Source organism: Falco punctatus (genome assembly GCF_963210335.1).
Source record: "Falco punctatus genome assembly, chromosome: 3".
Classification (NCBI taxonomy): domain Eukaryota; kingdom Metazoa; phylum Chordata; class Aves; order Falconiformes; family Falconidae; genus Falco; species Falco punctatus.
Genome location: NC_137582.1, coordinates 110212307 through 110231982, shown reverse-complemented (window position 1 = coordinate 110231982; position 19676 = coordinate 110212307). Strand labels below are relative to the sequence as shown.

General features: G+C 49.9%; 2 protein-coding genes across 6 annotated transcripts in view; one reads left to right on the top strand and one right to left on the bottom strand.

The window, feature by feature from the left end:
* LOC308060642 (protein-arginine deiminase type-1-like) overlaps nt 1-18609 on the bottom strand; it is a 26994-nt gene extending 8385 nt beyond the window's left edge. For 2 of the 5 annotated variants that reach the window (XM_080379632.1, XM_080379636.1), the window contains exons 1-3: nt 3187-4108; nt 1132-1306; nt 593-662 (exon numbers count right to left, since the gene is read on the bottom strand). In XM_080379632.1, coding sequence (XP_080235758.1) covers nt 593-662; nt 1132-1306; nt 3187-3278 — 337 coding nt within the window. In that variant the 5' untranslated portion in view covers nt 3279-4108. Of the gene's footprint in view, nt 1-592; nt 663-1131; nt 1307-3186; nt 4143-5108; nt 8582-18474 lie in introns of those variants that run through there. The other 3 variants (XM_080379635.1, XM_080379634.1, XM_080379633.1) reach the window with 3 other exon arrangements.
* On the top strand, nt 8593-19676 carry LOC308060649 (protein-arginine deiminase type-2-like; the record flags this gene model as incomplete). The annotated part of the gene is made up of 16 exons (XM_080379650.1): nt 8593-8684; nt 10170-10356; nt 10437-10506; nt 10681-10742; nt 10830-10947; nt 11568-11693; nt 12496-12674; nt 12853-12956; nt 13138-13249; nt 13328-13435; nt 15755-15906; nt 16178-16322; nt 17400-17493; nt 18323-18408; nt 18582-18710; nt 19099-19676. 16 exons carry the CDS (start codon nt 8593-8595, stop codon nt 19330-19332), a joined length of 1998 nt encoding a protein of 665 aa, XP_080235776.1. The 3' UTR covers nt 19333-19676.

Genomic DNA, 19676 nt, shown 5'->3' with positions numbered 1-19676 from the left:
TTTTAGGAGGCATATGCATGACTTAAGGACACAGGTCTGACTGTCATGTGAACACTTTAGAAAAACCCAAACTTAGGGTAATTAATCCATCCAAGTGGAAGGCTCTATATCCAGACTGGTTGTCTAGACTCCCTTTGTAGTCAGCAGAGGAAAATAGGCATTTCAAGGGAATGATTCATCTCATCCTAAACTTCTAAAATAGGTCAGACGACTACACTTTGGTGCCTGTTCCTCACCCCTAGCTGCAACGGAGGTCAAGGAGGGGGATGCCAGCCAAAGTTGGGTGAGATGGTCTCCTTTGGTTCCTCTGCCACCAATGCAATGGCCTTGGCAAGCAGAGGAGGATGCTCGGTGTGTGCGTTGGGTGGGGACACAGCCCAGCCTGTGTCTTTTTTGCACCATATAAGGCAGCATAATAACATTTTAATTATTTCCCTCTTGCTTGTCAGCATCAGTCAACACCCAAACCTTCATTGCACATTGCAGAAGGGCAGCCCGCGCCCCCCACTTAACTCCCATCCCATGAACCCAACTAGATCTTGGCATCAGAAAGAGTTGGCCGGGTTCGAAAAAGCATTGCTGTAATACCTACCTACGCAAGTGAGATACAACCAAGCAACCGAAAGCTCATTGCCTTCTCGTCCGTAGTATGAAATCTTAACCTGCAAAGACATCATCAGATCATGATCCAAGTCCTGTGTCACATCATGATGAGTAGGTCTTTCTACTCATTGGGTTGACCAACCAATGCTATACACCAAGTTCTTGGAAGATTCATCCAAGTCATTCTCCATTAATCACAGTTCAGAGAAACCATTTCTGCCTGCTTCAGCATAGAAACAGGCATGGAAAAAGCCAAGGTTGGAGTATTTTTTCTGCTTGGCATGGAATTTTTGACACCAGCTTTTGCAGCCACTGCTATCTCATCTTTAGGGCTCAACATGTGAACTTCTCCTTCTTAGTTTCATTTTTCGTAAGTGATAATTACACAATTCTGTTTAAGTTTGAGTTTTTTCCAAGGAAAAAAATCCAATGTCAGAACCACCTAGAAATGCTGGAGCCTGCCCATAACCCTCCCTTCTCTCCTAGAAATTCTGACTTATTTTTCAAGTTGCTTAAGCAGCAACTAACCTTATTGTCATTTACTGTCCTGCTGGTGACATCAATGGTCACTACAACCTCTATATCTGGATCCAGGGGCCATCTGGAGTTAATCATGGGTTTTGTCGTGAGGCTGTGGATGATATGGACCGTAACTGCAGAGGTGGCATGGACATCAAATGACGTGGCACCTTTGGGGGTAGATCTGAAACAGAAAGCAGTGTTGGGTTATAAACCAAGTTGTCCCTCCTGTTCTCTGTGGAGCCAAATACTTGAACCTGGAATTAAAATCCAGCCTTAACTGGGTGGAAAGGACTCAGAAACCATCTCCAGGTGATGAAATGCGTCATCTGAATTTTATATGTATTATCTCTGTGGCAGTGTTGAGCAAGCAGAGCTCCCACTGGAGCTTCAGCACGTCCGTCCGTGGTTAAGCCTAGATTGCAAATTGCTGAAATTTGGGCATCCAATCTCCCTCCACAACAGCAAGAAAACCCCCAAAATGTCAGTATCTCATGAGAAAACCCCAACAAAGAGCCAGGACAATTTATTATGTCAACCATCCAGGGAAATGGTTATTATGGACCATACCCTGACCTGAGAGATGCTCAAACTGGAGCAGAGCCTGAATCGGAGCATGGAGAACCCGCACCCCACCTGCATGACATCCCTCACCTTTGAAGTGCTGCCTACCTGCTCATTACAGCACCCCCATCCCAGGAGCATGAGTGCTCCGACCTGTCTGCCACCAGGAGCCAGCCTCCCCGGCCACACACAAAAAGGGACAGGGTGGTAAATTTTAACAGTGAGGAGAGAAGAGGAGAGGGGAAAAAAAAGGGGACAGAAGAGATTTATTCCCAGTGTTACTCTTGGCATGGCATCCCTGGTACCTGCAGTGGCTTTTAAGGGAAGATTAAAGAGTCATCTTGTTTGTCATTCCTCATATTTAACATCGTGCAACATCATAAATCCACCTGCACACTGTTGCACACTGTGACTTCTCAAATTTGGGTCTATTTGCCCTGATTTTACAGCCCTCACACCTCAGCATCATCACCAGATCCCCACTGTGCACCATTTGCTGCCCCAAAACAGTCAAAGCTTGACACATCCATCACCAAGTTCCCCCTGACCAGTGCTTTGCAGGAACAAAATGATCCTATTTTTTTAGTTGAAAGAACATCCGCCGTCTGCTTTTTTGGACCAAAGCTCAAATTTGCTACCAAGGAGCCAAATCAGCCTATTCTGGGGCTTGGGCTCCACGTTTAAATGGAACTGATCTTGCTTTGAGTCCTAATCCAGGGGGAAAAAAATTGCAAATAATAGGGTTTATATATTCCCATCTGGCTGAGGGAAAAATAATACTATTTAGGGCAGCTGAAGCTCAGTCTGAAGCCTTTTTGGGGGCCAACAGCATGTCCTGGCTTGGCTCCAACATGCAACCCCAATAATTGCTATGGATGTGATGCCGGTTGGCTTGTCCTGTAGTCTCTATCATTATAAACATGATTTATTAAATAATGACAATGTAACAGCAGGGTAAATACAGCCTCGTATCTGGCCAATAAAGCAACCCCCATATTTAATGCTGGATTTAATGGAAAAATCTCTTTTTATGAAATCACCTGCGCAAACCCGCTGGTGGATTTTTTCTGCCTGAGCCACACATTTTATTCTTTAGCTCATTTTAGCTCCAGCCAAGTTGCCTGTCTTGAATTGCTCTTGCCTAATGTTTTCACAGCCAGAAATAGATCACATTTAGCCAGGGTGTGCATGGGCTTTGCCTGCAAATCGTCATGGCTCAGCTACATTTCGATGCCTTGCATTTGCCAGAGCCAACGTCCCTCCTTTGGGTGCAGCTCCCCATGGGACATCATCCCCTAAAACAGACCCAGCGGGACATGTCCACCATGCACTGAACAAACTTGCCAAATCCTTGAATGAACTCATGATGTGGGCTCAAAATGAGCTCTGATTTTCCCCCAGCACCCATTTTTCCTCCAAAAAGCGAACACACCATTGGGCTCCCCCAAGACCCATCAGCTCTATAGAAAACAACAGGGATAGCCCGGTCCCAAGCCTTACCGGCGTGTATCAAGGAAGACCTCGGTACCCAACACACAGACACCGTAGCTGGCATGGCTGGTGGACATCTGTATGACGTGACGTTGGGGCATGATGTGCCGGGGACAGCAGCCACATGTGAAGAAAGCTGCTGCCTGGCTTTGTAGGTAAACCAGCAGGACTGGATTAAAAGGCAGGGGAATTTAACTCCTCCTTCCCTCGATGACGGGGTTCAGCCAGGGGACCCTTCAGTCTCCACCTCCACCACCCAGCAAGCTGCCGCCCTGCTCAGGGAGATGGAGGTGATAAAGCAGCCCCGGGAGGGGACACGGGCAGCTCCGGGGAGGGGACACCCAGCAGGGGGGCAGAACAGGGTGGGTAACACCCAGCCATGCCCCAGGATGCTTGGCAGCAAGCTCTTTCAGGGTTTATTCTCACTTTTTTATTCCCTTATAGCTCCATATAAGGACTCCAAAGCTTAATGCATTAAACATTTTTACCTCCTGCTTTAGGGCAACGTGGTTGTTTAGGGTTATTACAATACACTGTATCATTAAAACAAAGCATTTTCTTTAAAACAACCCAGATTTTCCATCTAGCTTCTCTACGAGTGACTCACGGCCTCAGCTACCCCATTAGGGCAATGCCCGAATAAAGCCTAACAAAAGGAGATGTTTGTTCAGGTTGGTCCTTCCCATAACAACTCCCGAGGAGCACGACAGGCAGAAACGGGTGCAGGGAAAACTGGTTATTTGGCATGCAGGGAAGGGGAAAAAAACAAACAAGAACAAAACAATAAGAGGCTTTCAATGGAAATTAAAAGTTCTCTGTGTTTTGCTTGGACATTACCTTTCAGGGGAACTGGGGTTTTTGGGGCATACAGCGAAGCTCCCATGGGAAACATCCACGTCACTGGAAGATGTCATCTATCAGAGATAGTCATCTCTCTCCAGGCCATCCCAGGAGGCTTTGCCTGCCTGCAAAGAGGGAAACCAAGCGAGATTAATCTTGCTGAAGCCAGAAAGGAGGTCTCCACCACTTTTGGGGAAGGAGGCAGCAGCTAAGATGGAGGAAAAAGGCAGTGCAGGGACAGAGAGTGCACCAACAGCCCCATCACTGCAAGGTTTGTCCACGTAGCAAGGGGGGACGCAGGGTAATGTGGTCATGTTAGGGATGCAATGGGCAGGACAGGGGTGGAACCAGAAGAAATCCAGTTTTGTGAGCAGCAGGACCCCTTGCAAGCCCAAAGAACCTCTTCTAAGCTTGGCAGAGCTAGAAGGACTAGGCCTCACCACTGCACCGAGCTGCACGTCCTTAGCCGGAGGAGCAGTGACCTGCACACACCTTCCCCTGCAAGATCAAACCAGCTGCTTTAAAATATCTCCCAGCCAGTCTACATTAAAGGGCTCCTTCTGACTTTAATTGCAGCTGAAAAAAAAACAACCCAGCACTGTGTCTCAAACACAAGAACAGTTTTAATAAGATCGTGGGAGCCTGCTTGAGGTGGCCAGGATGCTTAAGTGGGGAATGCTAGTGGCATTTCCAAGCTCTCTAGGACCTTGCCTTGCTTGGCTTGAAATTTCAGATAAAACCCTGTTTCCCAAAATCCAGCACAAGCCAAACTCCTCATGGTAACAGACTTGTGAATTTTGTTGGTTCTCAAGGTCCCTCACAGAAGCACAAGCCTTCATGCACCCCTAAAACCCTTCGAGCTGGGGTGAAGCAGAGCTGGCACAGTGGGCAAGGAGCTTGCTGCATCCTCCAAGGAAGAGTCTAGCCACGGCAGCATCTCTACCAAAGAGAGCTGCAAGTTGGATTTCCCACTCGTGGCTGCTGGTCACACTGGTTTGGACTGGGCATGGTGCTGAGCTTGCCACCTGCTGTGATTTTAGCATCGTATCCTGCTCAGCTGGTTTGAATCCTGTGCCGGACAGGGAACACACCTTAATCCCCACGGGGTCAGGCTGGTATGGTCTGTAATCTGGAGGGGGGTGGAGGATAGTGGTTTCAGGCTCCCAGTGAGCATGAGGGCTTCAGCAGAGGGTCTGGGAACATGTGCTTCTCCAAATCGACCTGGGATCACACCTGTCCAGAAAGGATGGAGAGACAGTGCTGAAACCTCATCTTCATTTTGGGTTTGGGGTTTTTATTCAGCAAGTTTAGTCACGACACATTTTGAGCCACCATGGTCACTGCGGATGCTCACTCAAGCCCAAAACACCTCGTCTTCATTGGGTGGTACCTACACTCACTCCTTCTTCCTCCTCCACCTGCTATTAGCACCAACATGCCTGTGCACAGGGAGAATGACGATTTTAAGTCATCTGGCCCATTCAGAGCCGAGTGCTCCTTCCTAATAACACCTTGTCCTGAGAAGCTGCTATTAAGATCCCTGGTACACAACAGACAGGATCCCGCCTCTCCATCAGATTGTGTGAGCTTGGTCAGACTTGGTTTTTGGGGCTCACTTCATCTTTCTCCCAATTTCAGCCTGTGTCTAGCCATGATGGAGCTAGGTCCGACCCCCCAGTGCTCCCCCAGGAGCCCCATTAATAGCCCAGACCCCCTTGGGGCGTTTCTTCTCACCCATCCTGCACCACCACTCTGTCAAAGAAAGTTTGATAATCTCCTTAAGCTGATAATTACACCTCATTTATTATTCTGCATGTGTAATTGCAGGCATAAGAACTTTTAAGAGCCATGTCAGTCTAATTACTTGCAATAGGGCAAGACATTGAACCAGTTATCAAGTCCCACTTGGGTTTGCATGAAGTTTTTCCTTAGGCATGTAGCTGTAACAGCAGGGCAGGAGCGTCCCAGGCAGGCACAAGTCCCCTCTCAAGGACCTGCATTCCCCATCCCAGTTGGAAGCCAGAGAAGATGGGCAAGAGGCTGGTTTGGACCAGCAAAAAACGCTTTTAAAGCTGGTAAAACCCAACAGAGATTGGTGCCAGTCCTGGTAAAACATCCTGGCTTTGCAACCGCTTTGTCCTGGGTGAGAAAGCACCAAAAATCCCTATCCATCTTTTCTTCTCCCCAAAGTAAAGGTGTCTGCCTGGCTTGGAGAATTCATACCTGGCAATCCAAGAGCAAAGCACCCCATAAAACTGCTTTTGCCTTCCGGGGCTGGAGTCATGCACGTACCCCTGTGCTTGCCCTGCCCACGCTTTCCCCCGGCTTTGCATCAAATTTGCTGCCCTATAAATATCTCCCTCACTGGGGCGAGCTGGATGCCTCTTCCATAGAGAGCAATAAAGCCACAGGTGGGCTCCACTTCGCCCCAGCTCCTTCATCCTTGCTGGTGGGTTGGTTTCGCCTCCTCGAAGCTGCCTGCCTCTTCCAAAATAAAGCCAGCGCAGGCAGGAATAGGCAGGAACAGGCAGTGCCTCATGGCTCGATTGGGATGGGCACCTGTTTGCACCTCCTAAACACGAAAGGTCAGCTTGAAAGGACTCTGTCGGGGGAACATTTCCCTCCTACTCTTTGCAATAAGGCACGTGCCTGCTGGCAGAGAGCCACAAAATGACCCCAAACCCCCTCACCAAGCACCCATGGAGCTTAAAACCCCCTTGTACACACCTGCTCAGTCCTCCTCAGGGAGGAGATGCTAGGCGATGCGCACGTGAAAACCCTCAGGAATGAGCTCGCTGGGGCTGTTTGCAAGTTCCAGCACTGGGATCTGTTCCCAGGTCCTCGAAATTAGGGCAGGCAGGGATCCATCAGCAGCAGGGAAGTTTATGCAGAGCAGCTCCTAATCTGGCAGATCTGTTTTTTTAAAAAAACAGAGAACTACTCTGACCAGATTGACTATAGCCACGAAACCACGAGCCTCCAGACATCTACAAGTATATAGATATCTATCTATCCATATATACACACACACGTCCTGTGATGGTTTACCACGTCTGATAGCACAGCGTAGGTCCTGCATCACAAACAGCACTTTTGACTCCTGAAAAATCCTGTTCTTGCAGCATAAACTGAGGTTTATTTAGCCACTCCTGGGGGGAGTCACCCAAGCCGCCACTGTGATGGGGACAGGCAGGTCCTTGTACTTGCCCCCAACACCAGATGCAGGTATGGAGATGGTGCCTCAGCCACCTCTTTGCAGTGTGATTTCCCCTCTCCTTCGTCCCCAAATGAGACATTGCAATGGGTGGGTGCTTTGCCAAAGGCTCTGCAAGAAGGATTTAGTATTTTCCCCACTGCTGGCATAGCTGCAGCAGCTCCATGAAGACCTCCAGAGGCTTGCAAAAACCCCAAGAAGCTTTGAAAAAGCCCCAAGGCTTGCAAAGACCCCAGAAAGCTTACAAAGACCCTACACAGCTGGCAAAGAGTCTCCAGGAAGTTTGCAAAGACCCCAAAAAGCTTTGAAAGACCCCACATGGCTTGCAAAGACTAAATCTGGTTTCCAAAAACCCCAGGAAGCTTGCAATTGTGCTCAGCAATGCAAAGTCCTCAATCACACTTGATGAGGTCACAGCAAAAAAAACCACCAAACTACAGATGTGAAAGTGGATTTGAGCTTATTTCCTACAGCCCAGCCACAAAGAGAAGAGAGCACTGAAAAAGAAAAGCCCGAAAGGGATATAAGTAGGAAACATCAACCTGAACATTTCTGCTTCTCACTAATTACTTGTGGCTTCTAAAATCTGGGGCAGAAGTTTGGTTTTTAAAATGAATATTTAGCTTGATGTTAATAAATAATGCAAACACCTGCGTGGGCAGCAATTGCTCCTGACGTGCTCCACTGTAGTGCAGGGTGGCAAATGGCAGGTTTGTCATGCAAAACCACCTCTGATTTCTCCTCATCAGCAACTGGCTCCCCAGCTTCCCTTTGAAAATAAGCACGGGGAAAAGAACAAGGGGAGAGTCCTGTTCTAGCCTAAAGGCTGGGAAATTGTATTTCTTCATCTCAAAGGCAGCCAGAGCTTTTCCCTAGAGAGCAAAAACAAGCGGATACCCAACAGATGCAAACACCAGCCAAAACCCAAAGCACTGCAAAATCATCTCCACGTTGAGCTGCTCATCCCTGTTTGGGGTCAGGGAGATGCTAGAGGGATGGGGAGTTGGGGACAGCTGGGGGAGCTCCTTGCACAAGGCTGGGAGCCAGCCAGGCTTTGGGCCAGCTCCCCTCCCTCTCCATCCTTCCCTCCCCTTGGAGATCCATTTTCATGGGGCTTTAGAGGGTCCAATCCAACTGCCCCCTCCCTTCGGACAGGGGTGGAGGCTGCAAAGTTGTCATCCCAAACTCTGCAAGCTCCAAGAGCTGATTGATTTGCTCCAGGGCCAGAGGAGGAGGAAGGAGGTGTGCCGGGCAGGAAGAAGAAGCAGCTGGGTGCTGCCAGGGGTCTCAACGCCACCCAGAGCAGGTGGGGAGCGGCGTGTGTGCCCATCGTTGGGGCATCCAGGCTGCTGCACAGGGAGATGCCAGGGGACCGCACACTCCGGCTGCAGCATGGGAACCGCATCGAGGCCCTGTGCGTGCTGGGCACCCACATCTCCGCCGATGTCTACAGGTGAGTGGGATGCCCTAACAATCCCTTTCCTCCTCCATCTCTGCACCTTCACCTTTCTTCTCCCCTTTACCCCCTGTTTAACCTTCTGCAAATTTCCCTTCCTCATTTTTCCTTCTGCTCCCTCAAAACCCACAGCCTTGACATTGTGATTTAATGCAATTTGTGGGCAAAATCCTCCCTGGGCTTTGCAAATCTACACAAGTCCCAGGAAAGCTTTGAGCATCCACGTTTGCATGATATGGTATTTACCCCAAGTCTGCAACAGCAATGGGTTTGATCCATTTGTGGTCAATAGATGCAATGTCAACTTGGAAAGCTGCTGGAGAGTGGAGGTATTAGCAGGAGTCATGGGGATGGACTGCAAAGGAGGGGATGTAGCTGGGAGGCAGGAGGAAAACAAGATCTAGTGACCAAGCAGTGTCCAGCGAAAGCATGCAAGTCCCCACAACACCAACCCTGCTCCCCTAAAACAAATCAAGTGCTGTACTTCAAGATAATTATTCCCCCAAAGGAAAAAGTTTAAAAGCTCATTTCATGGTTAATTCTGGTCTTTGCTGCTTTTGCAAATCTTACCCTTGATATTCAAGCCAAGCAGCACAGTTACAACTCACCTGGCATCTCTCCAGGTCAAATCTCCTCCCAGTGGGATTCCCAAAACCCAGAAACAAGGAAACCAAACCAGTTTTTCCATGCATAATTAAATGTAATTTAACGATTTAAGAAACACCCAGGCAGCAGCAAATGAGCACTTAGATTTCCTCTCCCTCTCTCTGAAACGGGCACAGGTTTGGTGGGGCTATCAGCATTCCAAAATCCAATAAATGATGCTGTAACGGTGATACAGTGTGAACTCTCGGGTGTCAGCAGCATGCATGCTCAAAGGGAGCCTGCATCTCAGGAGCTGCAAGCAGCCCAAAAAATAATAACCCTGGAAAGATGGGGAAATTGGGGAAAAGGAGCCAGAAGAGGGGAAGTGGATGTGTGGAGTGACTTGGGAAGAGCAAGGACACATCAGACTGGGAGTGGTGCTACACCAGCTGCTTCAGGTTTGGATAAAATCACTCCGAAAATTAGAGTTTCCCATGGTAAAGTCTCCCAGCTGGCTTGCCACACTGTTATGATGAGCTGTTAAATACCTGGTTTGGCTTGGTTGGAAAATAAACACAGATTTCTCTATTGAAGTGCAAACTCAAGTTCAGTTCCAGCAGCACCAAGTGCTTTCTTTGGCTGTGATAATTATAGATTGTAATCTGCACCAATGGCTATGAAACCAACTCATTTTACTAAAATAGCATGTTCTGCCCTAAAAAACCCAAGACACTTTAAGCATTCCCAGGCAGGGAGGAAAGGGCAGAAAGGTACAGCAGTCAGCATGGAGACGCCAGCATGCCCAGTCTTGGCTGTGTTCTGGGCAGTGAAATTAGTTGCAGTGAGAACCAGGTGGTTTTGAGATAAACCTCTAAAAATACAAAGCATTTTTGGCAGGGCGGCCCCAGCTGGGGCAGCTTCCTTCAGCGTGAAGCACACAGAAGGGGTGAGCATGGAGGTGGTGTGCCAGGGCCAAGCAGAGGTCGTGTCAGCCCCCAGCAGTGGGACACGGTGGCCACTGGATGAGGGGACAGTTCTGAGGTTCAGCATGAGCCAGGCCAGCACCGAGGTCAATGATAACAAGGTAAGAAGTGGGGTGCTGGGCTGTGGGACCTCCACAGAGGGAGAGCATCCTTCCTCAAACAAGCATCTGGGGGTTTGCAGGTAACTGTCAGCTTTTACACAGACGGAGGGCAGCCCATCAACCAAGCCGGGGTCTTCCTCACTGGCATCGGTGAGTATGAAGGCCTACTGCAATGCAGCAATCTGTCTTCACCCCCTCAGTCCCTTGGAGTAGGGTCCTGTGACGTGGGGGAAGAGACGGACCCAAGTTTGCAGGGTTTGGGGGGCTTTTGCACTCACCCAACCTTGCCTTACCCTGAGATGATGGTGGGGTCTGTCCACTCAGGGATCTCTCTGGATGTGGATGCAGATCAGGATGGCATGGTGGAAAAGAACAACCCCAACAAGGTAATTCAGCCTGTTCCACGGCACAGAAAGTCCACAGGCTTGCAAGAGCCTGAGCTCGCTAAGCTAAGCCTCAGTGGGGTGTTTTAGGCAAGCTGGACCTGGGGTCCTGAGGGACACGGGGCCATCCTGCTCGTCAGCTGCGACAAGGAGAGCCCCTTCACTCCAGCATCAGACTGCAACGATGAAAGGGTGTTCAACAAAGAAGGTAACACAGCTTTTAAAAAAAAAAAAATCACATAAAGCAAAAAATGCTCCATTATTCCCTCTCTTTAACCTTTTTTGAGATTAAATTTTGCTTGGGAACCAGCTGCCCATGAGCTGCTTTCCACCAAGCTGCTGAGTAAGCTTCCCACATGGGAATTCATTTTTTTTTAATGCCGTGCTAACTAATTGCGGTCAAGCAGGGGCATGAAGCACAGCCAGAAAAATAGCAGAGGTGCCACTGACGGCAGAGCTCAGCCCAGGGTTGCTTCGCACGGGTGAAAGGAGCTCGGGGCAAGGCATGCGGCCGGCAGCCAGGAATACACCCGCCTGTTCCTGGAAAACTAAAACCACATGGAACTGGTGCCCATCAGCTTTTTGAGGCCAGAAATCAACTGTGGCAGGGCTATGGGGGGAAAAAGAAACGGGCATTTGCTTCAAAGCACAAGCCACAAGCTTTGCTAGCAGGACCACGGGTTGTTTTTCCAGCTTGCAAAGGCTGGTAGCAAGGGAAGAGCAGATTTCTTGGCATGGGAGATGCAAACCCCAGGAGGGAGCATGCAAGTCAGCCAGAGCTGCATGGTGCAATCACCCATCACTCAAGTTTTTTTGTTTGCAACCCAGATTTGCTGGACATGTCTCGGATGGTCTTAAGGACCGAAGGGCCACAGCGCTTGCCCCGGGGACACGAAATCATTCTCTATATTCCTGTCTCTGATGCTGACAAAGTTGGAGTCTTTTATGTGCAGAGTAAGTTCTTCCTCACCTCCTCTCCTCTGCCCCTTCCTCCTCATTTGTACTGCTCTTGAGATCCCTGCAAGCTCTTTTCTTGTCCTCTCCATGCTCTTCAAATGGCACTTCTAAAGCAAATCATGCCCTCGGCATCCCTTCTCCAATTTTTTTCCAGCATTGAGTATTCTCTCTTCTCAATTAATTGGAAAACTTTGGAGATCAACAAGCAGAGGCACAGTGCCATAAAGCCATTTATCCAAGGTCATCCAGCAAAGGAGTAGTGAAAAAACAAAAAAACAAAAAAACCCACACATGTGTCCTGATACCCAGATGTTTTATCCATGATGGCAATATGCTCTAGGACACATTTCCCCCTCCTTGTTCCTTGTTGTGGGCCCAGCAATTTATTCTCTGGGACCAAAAGCACTCATCCAGCCCCAAAACATGCCATTAAGCAGCCTGGCCTTATCCCTCCATGCAGAAGCAGTCTGTCAGCAGGAGGGCTGGTGGCAGTCATCCCATGGTAGGTCAGATGGAGGTTACAAGGGCAGAAACACCACGAAAACATCTTCCCCATGACTGCACCATTCAAGAAAAGGCCAAGACATTTTTCCTCACCCTTTTTGTGCATGACCACAAAATTTTGAGCCTCTTAACTCCTATTTAAAGGTACTTCTGCCAGATGAAGTTGCATCTACCCACAGAGATGGAGAAGCTCTAGCACACAGGGATTGTGGTACCTCCTTGCACACAAGCAAAACAGACTTGAAACCATCAATGAAGTTTTGGAAATTGCCCACTTCTCCCCTTTTTCTTGCAGATCCCTTCTGCAGGCAGCGCTACATCCACGTGCTGGGCCAGAGGAAGCTGTACCACACCGTGCAGTACACTGGTGGGGCCACTGAGCTTGACTTTTTCGTTGAGGGGCTCCGCTTTCCTGATGACACCTTCTCTGGGCTGGTCTCCATCCATGTCAGCCTTCTGGAGACGCTAGCTGAGGTCTGGGTGCTCCAGGGAAGGGGCACAGATGGGAGGCTGCAACAGCCCAAGAGGCATGGAAAAGGGGAAGGGGATTGAATGAAGAGCAGTGCAAAAATGACCTCAGGGGTAGGGTATTTAGGGGGAATAGTGGTAAACAGGGTGTGGAAAGTCCCTGATTTCTGCTTGCCTCCCGCAGGGTATCCCACATACACCAATCTTCACTGACACAGTAGTGTTCAGGGTAGCACCATGGATCATGACTCCCAACACCTTGGCACCAGTGAACGTCTTCGTCTGCAGGTAAAGGCCAAGGGATGATGCCTTCCCAGCCAAATCAGCATCAGCCCCACAGTCTCCCTGGAGGTCACAGAGACAGGCTGGGGTGGTGATGGGCAGAGGGAAAGGCAGCTGCCTGCAGGGGATGGGATATCCATCCTCCAACAGCCCTTCATCCCCTGCCTCCTGCCATCCACTTTCCCAGCATGAAGGACAACTACCTCTTCATCAAGGAGATAAAAAACCTGGTCAACAAGGCAGGCTGCGAGCTGAAGGTTTGCTTTGGCTACATCAACCGTGGGGACCGCTGGATGCAGGTAGGTGGGCACCAGAGAGAGGGCAAATCTTTCCCTCCCTGCTGATGTGCCCCATGCAGGTTTTCCTCCCTTCTTTAGGATGAGATTGAGTTTGGCTACACCCACGCTCCCCACAAAAGCTTCCCGGTGGTGCTGGACTCCCCTCGAGAAGGAGGGCTGGAGCAATGTGCCATCAAGGAACTGCTGGTAAGAGCAGGACAGTCGCTTGCATTTCCTGAAGAGCAGCTTGCAGGTTTTTATGCTTAGCCTATTTCACCACTCCTAAATCACTACTTGCACTTGGCTCGTTGAAGACCCTACAATGAATTGCCTAAAAAAAATGAGAATTTAACACCTCTGCATGCAACTGCATGGAGATACTACCCCATCCACTTCCAGCTGGGAGTACACTAACATCTCCCTCAAACCAAGGATCAGAGCCTAATCCACATCTCAGCCACACAGAAAACCTTTTATCCAGAAGGTGCTGGACAAGAGGAGAAAGGAGGCGCTCACTCCTCTGGCAACAAAAGACTCTTGCCAAGCTCTGGGATAGGACTGGATTTCTTCACCCTGAGTATCACAGCAATGGGCTGGTTTTTCCTTTCCTCCTCTAGGCCTGCAAATACGCAGCAGCTCCCAAGCAGGAGAGGAAAGGAAAGCACGAGAGGGGTCAATTTACTTCCTCGGAAGAGGACAAGATGCAGCCAGCTGCCAAAATCATCCCTGTGGGGCTTCTTTGCCAAGGCAACGGGCCAGCCATGGGCAGGGCATGCTAAGAAAGCTGCCTGGGAGAGCAGCGACCCTGGCCAGGGCATTTTGGGAGAGCCCAGCAGACAAGCATGGGAGAAAGATGGATCGAGTGATCCCTTTGAGATATCACCATGCAGAATGGGCAGGACATCCCCAAGTAGCCACCAAATCTCTGCCCTGTACACCCAGCCAGGCCCTGACAGCAACCTCAGCCCTGGTCGTCTCTCTTGACTGTAACAGAAGAGGACAGTTCACTTTTTTTTTTGCTGCATGTCACTTTGGGGAAGGTTAAGTACTTTCAAAGGCATTGAAATAAATAGTTCTTCATGCCTGAAACGAGCACATGCAGTCCTAGATTCATCAGGCAGGATGGGAATAGCATGCTGATCCGCTCCTTCGCAAATTAGCCAGGCAACCGCTCCTATCTGCCCTCTTTAGGAATTGCTTTGCTTCGTATTTAGAGAAGTAATTTCAGCCTTTGGAGCTACTAACACATTATACTCCAATTTCTGCTTTGAAGCCTCCTCTAATCCCCACTCCTAACTTTCCAATCTCATTTTCCAGCTAGGAATATTTAGTCAAACGCAACACACACAGGTCCTCCTCTCACCCCAGCCAAACCCTAAGCCCCTAGGACCCCATGCCAGGGAAAAAGGAGACGAGAGGGAATTAGCCCCTCAAAATCAATCTGGAACTGATAGGACTTGGATGCAACCTGCAAACCTGGGATGAACCAGTGCCTTGACAGTTGAAACCGTACTGGCTCTGTGGTTTATTAAACTGAAATAAGCTGAGAGCAGGTGTTTCATGCTCAGTCCCTACCGCAGCACCCGGGGAAAGGATATGACCCCCAGCCATCCTCCAGACATGCTCCCCAAAAATTCATGCGGAGCCTTGGGGAAAGGCAGGCCTGCTGCATCCTCTCTATCCCAGCTTCTCCAAACACCCTCAATGAAAAAAAAAAAAAAAAAAAAAAAGCAACTCCTAGATCAAAGCCATACACCCTCAGGTCTCCCTGCTCATTTTTACCAACCTGTGTATTTGGTTTACCCCTATGGAAACTCAACACTAGCGAGCGACGGGGATTTAATGCAAACCCAACAGACACCTGATCTGCTGTGAGCTCCAAGCCCATACTGACTTGAACCAGAGGGCAAGGACAGGTTCAAGGCAGGATTTTTGTCCCACTACTGCCATTTTTGCCTTGGTTTTAACGTTGCAATCTCTCCCTTAGGCCTTTGACCCTGACACATCACAACCAAGGCTTATTTACCACTGCATGCACAACGCCCTAAATCCCAGATATATCAGGTCCTGAAAATCAGGGCTTAAGTAGGATTCAAGTGAAGTTCAGCCCTTCAGGTGGCTCTTATGCCTGGAGCGGACTTACCCTCAGGGGCTGAAGTTCATCTAGCTCAACAAGAGTCATCCAGATCCTCAGCTTCAGGGCTACACCAGCACCTAATTAGCTTAATGCAGACACTTAAATATTGGCTGTGGGATAGCAGAGAAGATCCCTCCCCAGCTGTGCCCCGGCATTTGTCATTTATTACCAAGACCAGAAGACCCTTATCCTCTTGCCTTTCCTCTCTCTAGCCTCCCCCCACCCATGGGCAGCCTCCACTCTTGATATTTTTACCCACTGGAGCAGGTATGAGCCCACAGCAGGAGAGATAAAAAGCAAAGATATGGAGGCAGGGGGAACTTAGGGCAAAGCCCACAGTGATTTCCATTTCCTTAGGGCAAAGCCCACAGTGATTTCCATTTCCTTAGGGCCCCGACTTTGGCTACGTGAGCAAAGAGCCTCTCTTCGAAGCCACCACCAGCCTCGACTCCTTCGGCAACCTGGAGGTCAGCCCACCTGTGACCGTGGCAGGGAAGGAGTATCCCCTGGGAAGGATCCTCATCGGCAGCAGCTTTCCCACGTAAGAGATGGGAAACCCACATGTATGGGAGCAAGGGAACCACAAGTGTCCCTAAACATCATTAAAATCATGTTAATGGGCTTAATTAGCCATTCCCTGACCAGCTGTGAATATGGTCCTCTGTGGGGCAGGTGCACCCAACCCCAGTGCTCAATCTCTGCCTTCACATTTGCACCCTTCTTTCTTTCCTCCACCTTGGTAGCAATTTATGTGTATGTACATATTAATGCATAAATATTTATTCCCCCTCTTGGGGATATTTCACTCCCAGATCTGCAGGGAGGAGAATGACCAGAGTGGTGCGAGATTTCCTCTATGCCCAGCAAGTGCAGGCTCCCGTGGAGCTCTACTCTGACTGGCTGTCTGTGGGCCACGTCAACGAGTTTGTCAATTTTGTGCCCACCTCTGACAAAAAGGTACTCCAAAACCCCGTGCTGTTCCCTGGTTTCTCTTCCAAGATACTAATCCCATTGAGGCACCTCTAGGGAAAACCCCAAAGGTCATCTGTTTAACAGTCCCAGCCAGTATTTTTTTGAGTTTTCACCCTGCCCCCAAAATGAGGGCTCTGAATGCAAAAAGGGACTTACTACTCTAACAATCAAGACAGACAGAAGAAAAAAAGGTGCCAGCAAAGGTAGCCCAGGAAATTTAAAGCTCAAGATTCCCAGGGCTGGCCAGGGCTCACAGCTGCTCAGCATCCCCCAGATGTTTCCGGAAGCTAGCTCTTTCCTCTATCATAGCTTTACTACTTCTGAAACAAGACTTTTCCCACTAGGGGCAACTATGCCTTGACCTGGATGGCTCAGAAAAGGAGTATTTATGCCCACTTTTGCCCTCCCCAGGGCTGTGCTAAGCCCTATAAGAGATACCATCAAGACTGCAGCAAGCAGCCTCCAGTGCTCCACCAAGGAGCAAGGAAACCATTTCTGCTGGTGGGAAGCCAGCCAGGATATGCATGGGGCTCAGACCCCAGAAATCCACAATTCCCATGAGATTAGCTTAATAATGACTTTTGACTGCTTCTGATGAAGTCAGAGCACAATTATTCCCTTGTTCCATCCCCCCCTGCATTACAATGCCAACCCAGAAACAAAAAACCCCAACAATCCAGGCAGCAGTAACATCCCTCACCCACTATCTCAGCTCACTCAAATCTCCAACAACCACCCTCCTGGGGGTTTATATACCCCACCTGGGGTGGGCAGGATTGGACACAGCTGCAGCCAGGCTGCAGTTTCCCCTCCCTGCCCCAGCAGCAGTTTAAGCCCTCAGGGTCAGTTTGGAGGGTATTTGCCAACAGCATAAATCACCAGACCTCATTCAGATACAGCCCCTCAGCACTGCAATAAAAAAGGCAATAAATAACAACAAAAGACATCTATTTTTAAGAGTTGAAGCTTGGATTCCTTGCAAAAATAAGTCCCTGAGGTCCCCCAAGGCTTCAGGTAAGCAAGCCACTTTTGGTGACCACTCTCCCTCCTGTCTTGCCCCAGCGATTTCGAATGCTGATGGCCAGCCCCGCGGTGTGCTACAAGCTCTTTCGGGAGAAGCAGAAGGAGGGCCAGGGTGAAGCCACCATGTTCAAAGGCAAGGGGACAGTGGGCAGCTTCAGCCGAGCTTTGATGTCAGCTGAGACAGCCAGAGCCACCCCACCAAGCAGCTGGCCCGAGGGTGGCAGTGCCTGGCCAACGTGCGGTACTGGGGGGAAGTGGGGACCTTTTCCCACCCGGCTGCCCTTCACAGCTGGCAGGCGGGATGCCTGCCCACCATACCCAGCCTCCTCAAGCCCTATTTTGGGAAAGCGAGTGGGACGGGAGGGATAAAGCCCTCTGCACAGAGGGGATGCTTGCTTGGTGGGATGGAGCATCTCTGTAAATGCCAGCAGAGCTCCAGCACGGCGTGGGACAACTAGGGGCTCTCATGTCACCCCAGATTAGCACCATTTTTTCACGTTTGCCCTTCCCTCCATGCAGCAATGACATTTTGATTGCTAGTTTGGGCATCCTTTAATTGGGGTTTTAAACATCATCCATCCACGACAGGCCTGGGGAAAGGTCTCCCTGCCTCCATGGTCCTGTTGGGTCACTGCCACCTGCCTGGGACCTGGCCGTCCCCAAACAAGGAGTGGCCTCCATGGAGGTGGCAACTCGGGTTTTATGGACCTGAGTGGAGAAATTTAGCAGGTAATGATTCCTGTGGGCAGGAGGATGGAGGACAGGACCTTTCCACTACTCTTTCCAGTGGGCAGAGGTTTTCTTCCCACCCAGTTTCCCAACAAACCAAGAACTGGGACTCCCTGTAGCCTTAACACCAAGCTCAGGAAACAGATTTTTGGGGACTTTTCCACCTCCATACCATGACTTAAGCCAGGCTTCTGCTAGCACTGCTTCATTTTGATGGGGGTTTGCATTTCTAGGCTACTTGGGGGCAGATACAAAACGGGTCACCATTAACAAGGTCCTTTCCAACGACATCCTGGTGCAGCAGAACCAGTATGTCCAGGTAATAACCAATATTTCCAGTAATAACTGGTATTTTTTGCAATAACTTCCCCAGGATGGTACAAACCTTTAAGGGAGGTGTTGCATTTTGGCTCTCCTCCTGTGTAAGATGGTTTTGGGGGCCATGCACACTTGTGTCCCCCTGCTCAATGTGCTCTTCTCCATCCCCTCCAGCGCTGCATCGACTGGAACAGGGATGTCCTTAAGAAGGAGCTGGGGTTGACAGAGGAGGACATCGTTGACCTGCCGGCCCTCTTCAAGCTCGACAAGCAGGGCAAAGCTGTGCCGTACTTCCCCAACATGGTGAGGGGCGTCGCTGCTCCCCAGATCCTCTCCAAAAAGCAGTTTATTCAGTCAAGATGAGTCCCCAAAGTTGTCCCTAAAAAGCACAGTATTTACTTCTGTCCAGAAATAGGAAGTATCTCCAGCCAGGCTCAGATAAGCCCAGGTCTACCATAACTTTGTGGCCTTGTGTTGCTTGAAGTGGGATCAACCTACATAGTTTTGAGGTAAAAAACTTTCAAAGCGGTGAAATTGCAAGGCACGGGGCTCGTCCCTGGAGGAGGGTGGCTGCAAAAAGTGGCATTGACGCTCCATTGTGTGGTGAGGTCGATGGAGGAGGGTGGCCAGCAGCTTTCCTTCGGCTTCCTCAGTCCTGACACTGCTGGGTTCCCCTTCTGTCACCCCACAGGTCACCATGATCATCCTGGCCAAGGACCTGGGCATCCCCAAACCTTTTGGCCCCGTGATGGGGGGTGAATGCTGCCTGGAGCAGCGGACCCGCTCCCTCCTGGAGCCGCTGGGCCTACACTGCCGCTTCCTCGAGGATGTGGCCTCCTACCATGGCAGGCTCGGGGAGGTCCGCTGTGGCATCAACGTCCAGCGGCGGCCCTTCACCTTCAAATGGTGGCACGTAATGCCGTAGTGAGGCTTGCACCTCAGCCCCCGGTGGCTTTTTCAGTGTGTGTTGCTTGCAATTCAGTTAATAAATAAATTTGCTGTGAGGAAAGAGGCTGGAAATTAAATAACAGACGATAATTGTGAGAGAAAGAGGGGAAGCCCTCAAGGGGGTGAGGCCAAGGGGATGCCATTTTGGCCCTCACCCACCATTTTGCCGTGCCTGGTGTTGGGGCAGGTGGGAGGGTCTCTGAAAAAAGAATAAAGCCTGGAATTAACGGAGGGACGCGCTGAATTCCCTTCTCCCCCAAAAGCCGGGGGATCCAGCCATCCTGACCGCGCCATCCCGCCTTGTGCCACAGGTCCCGCCAC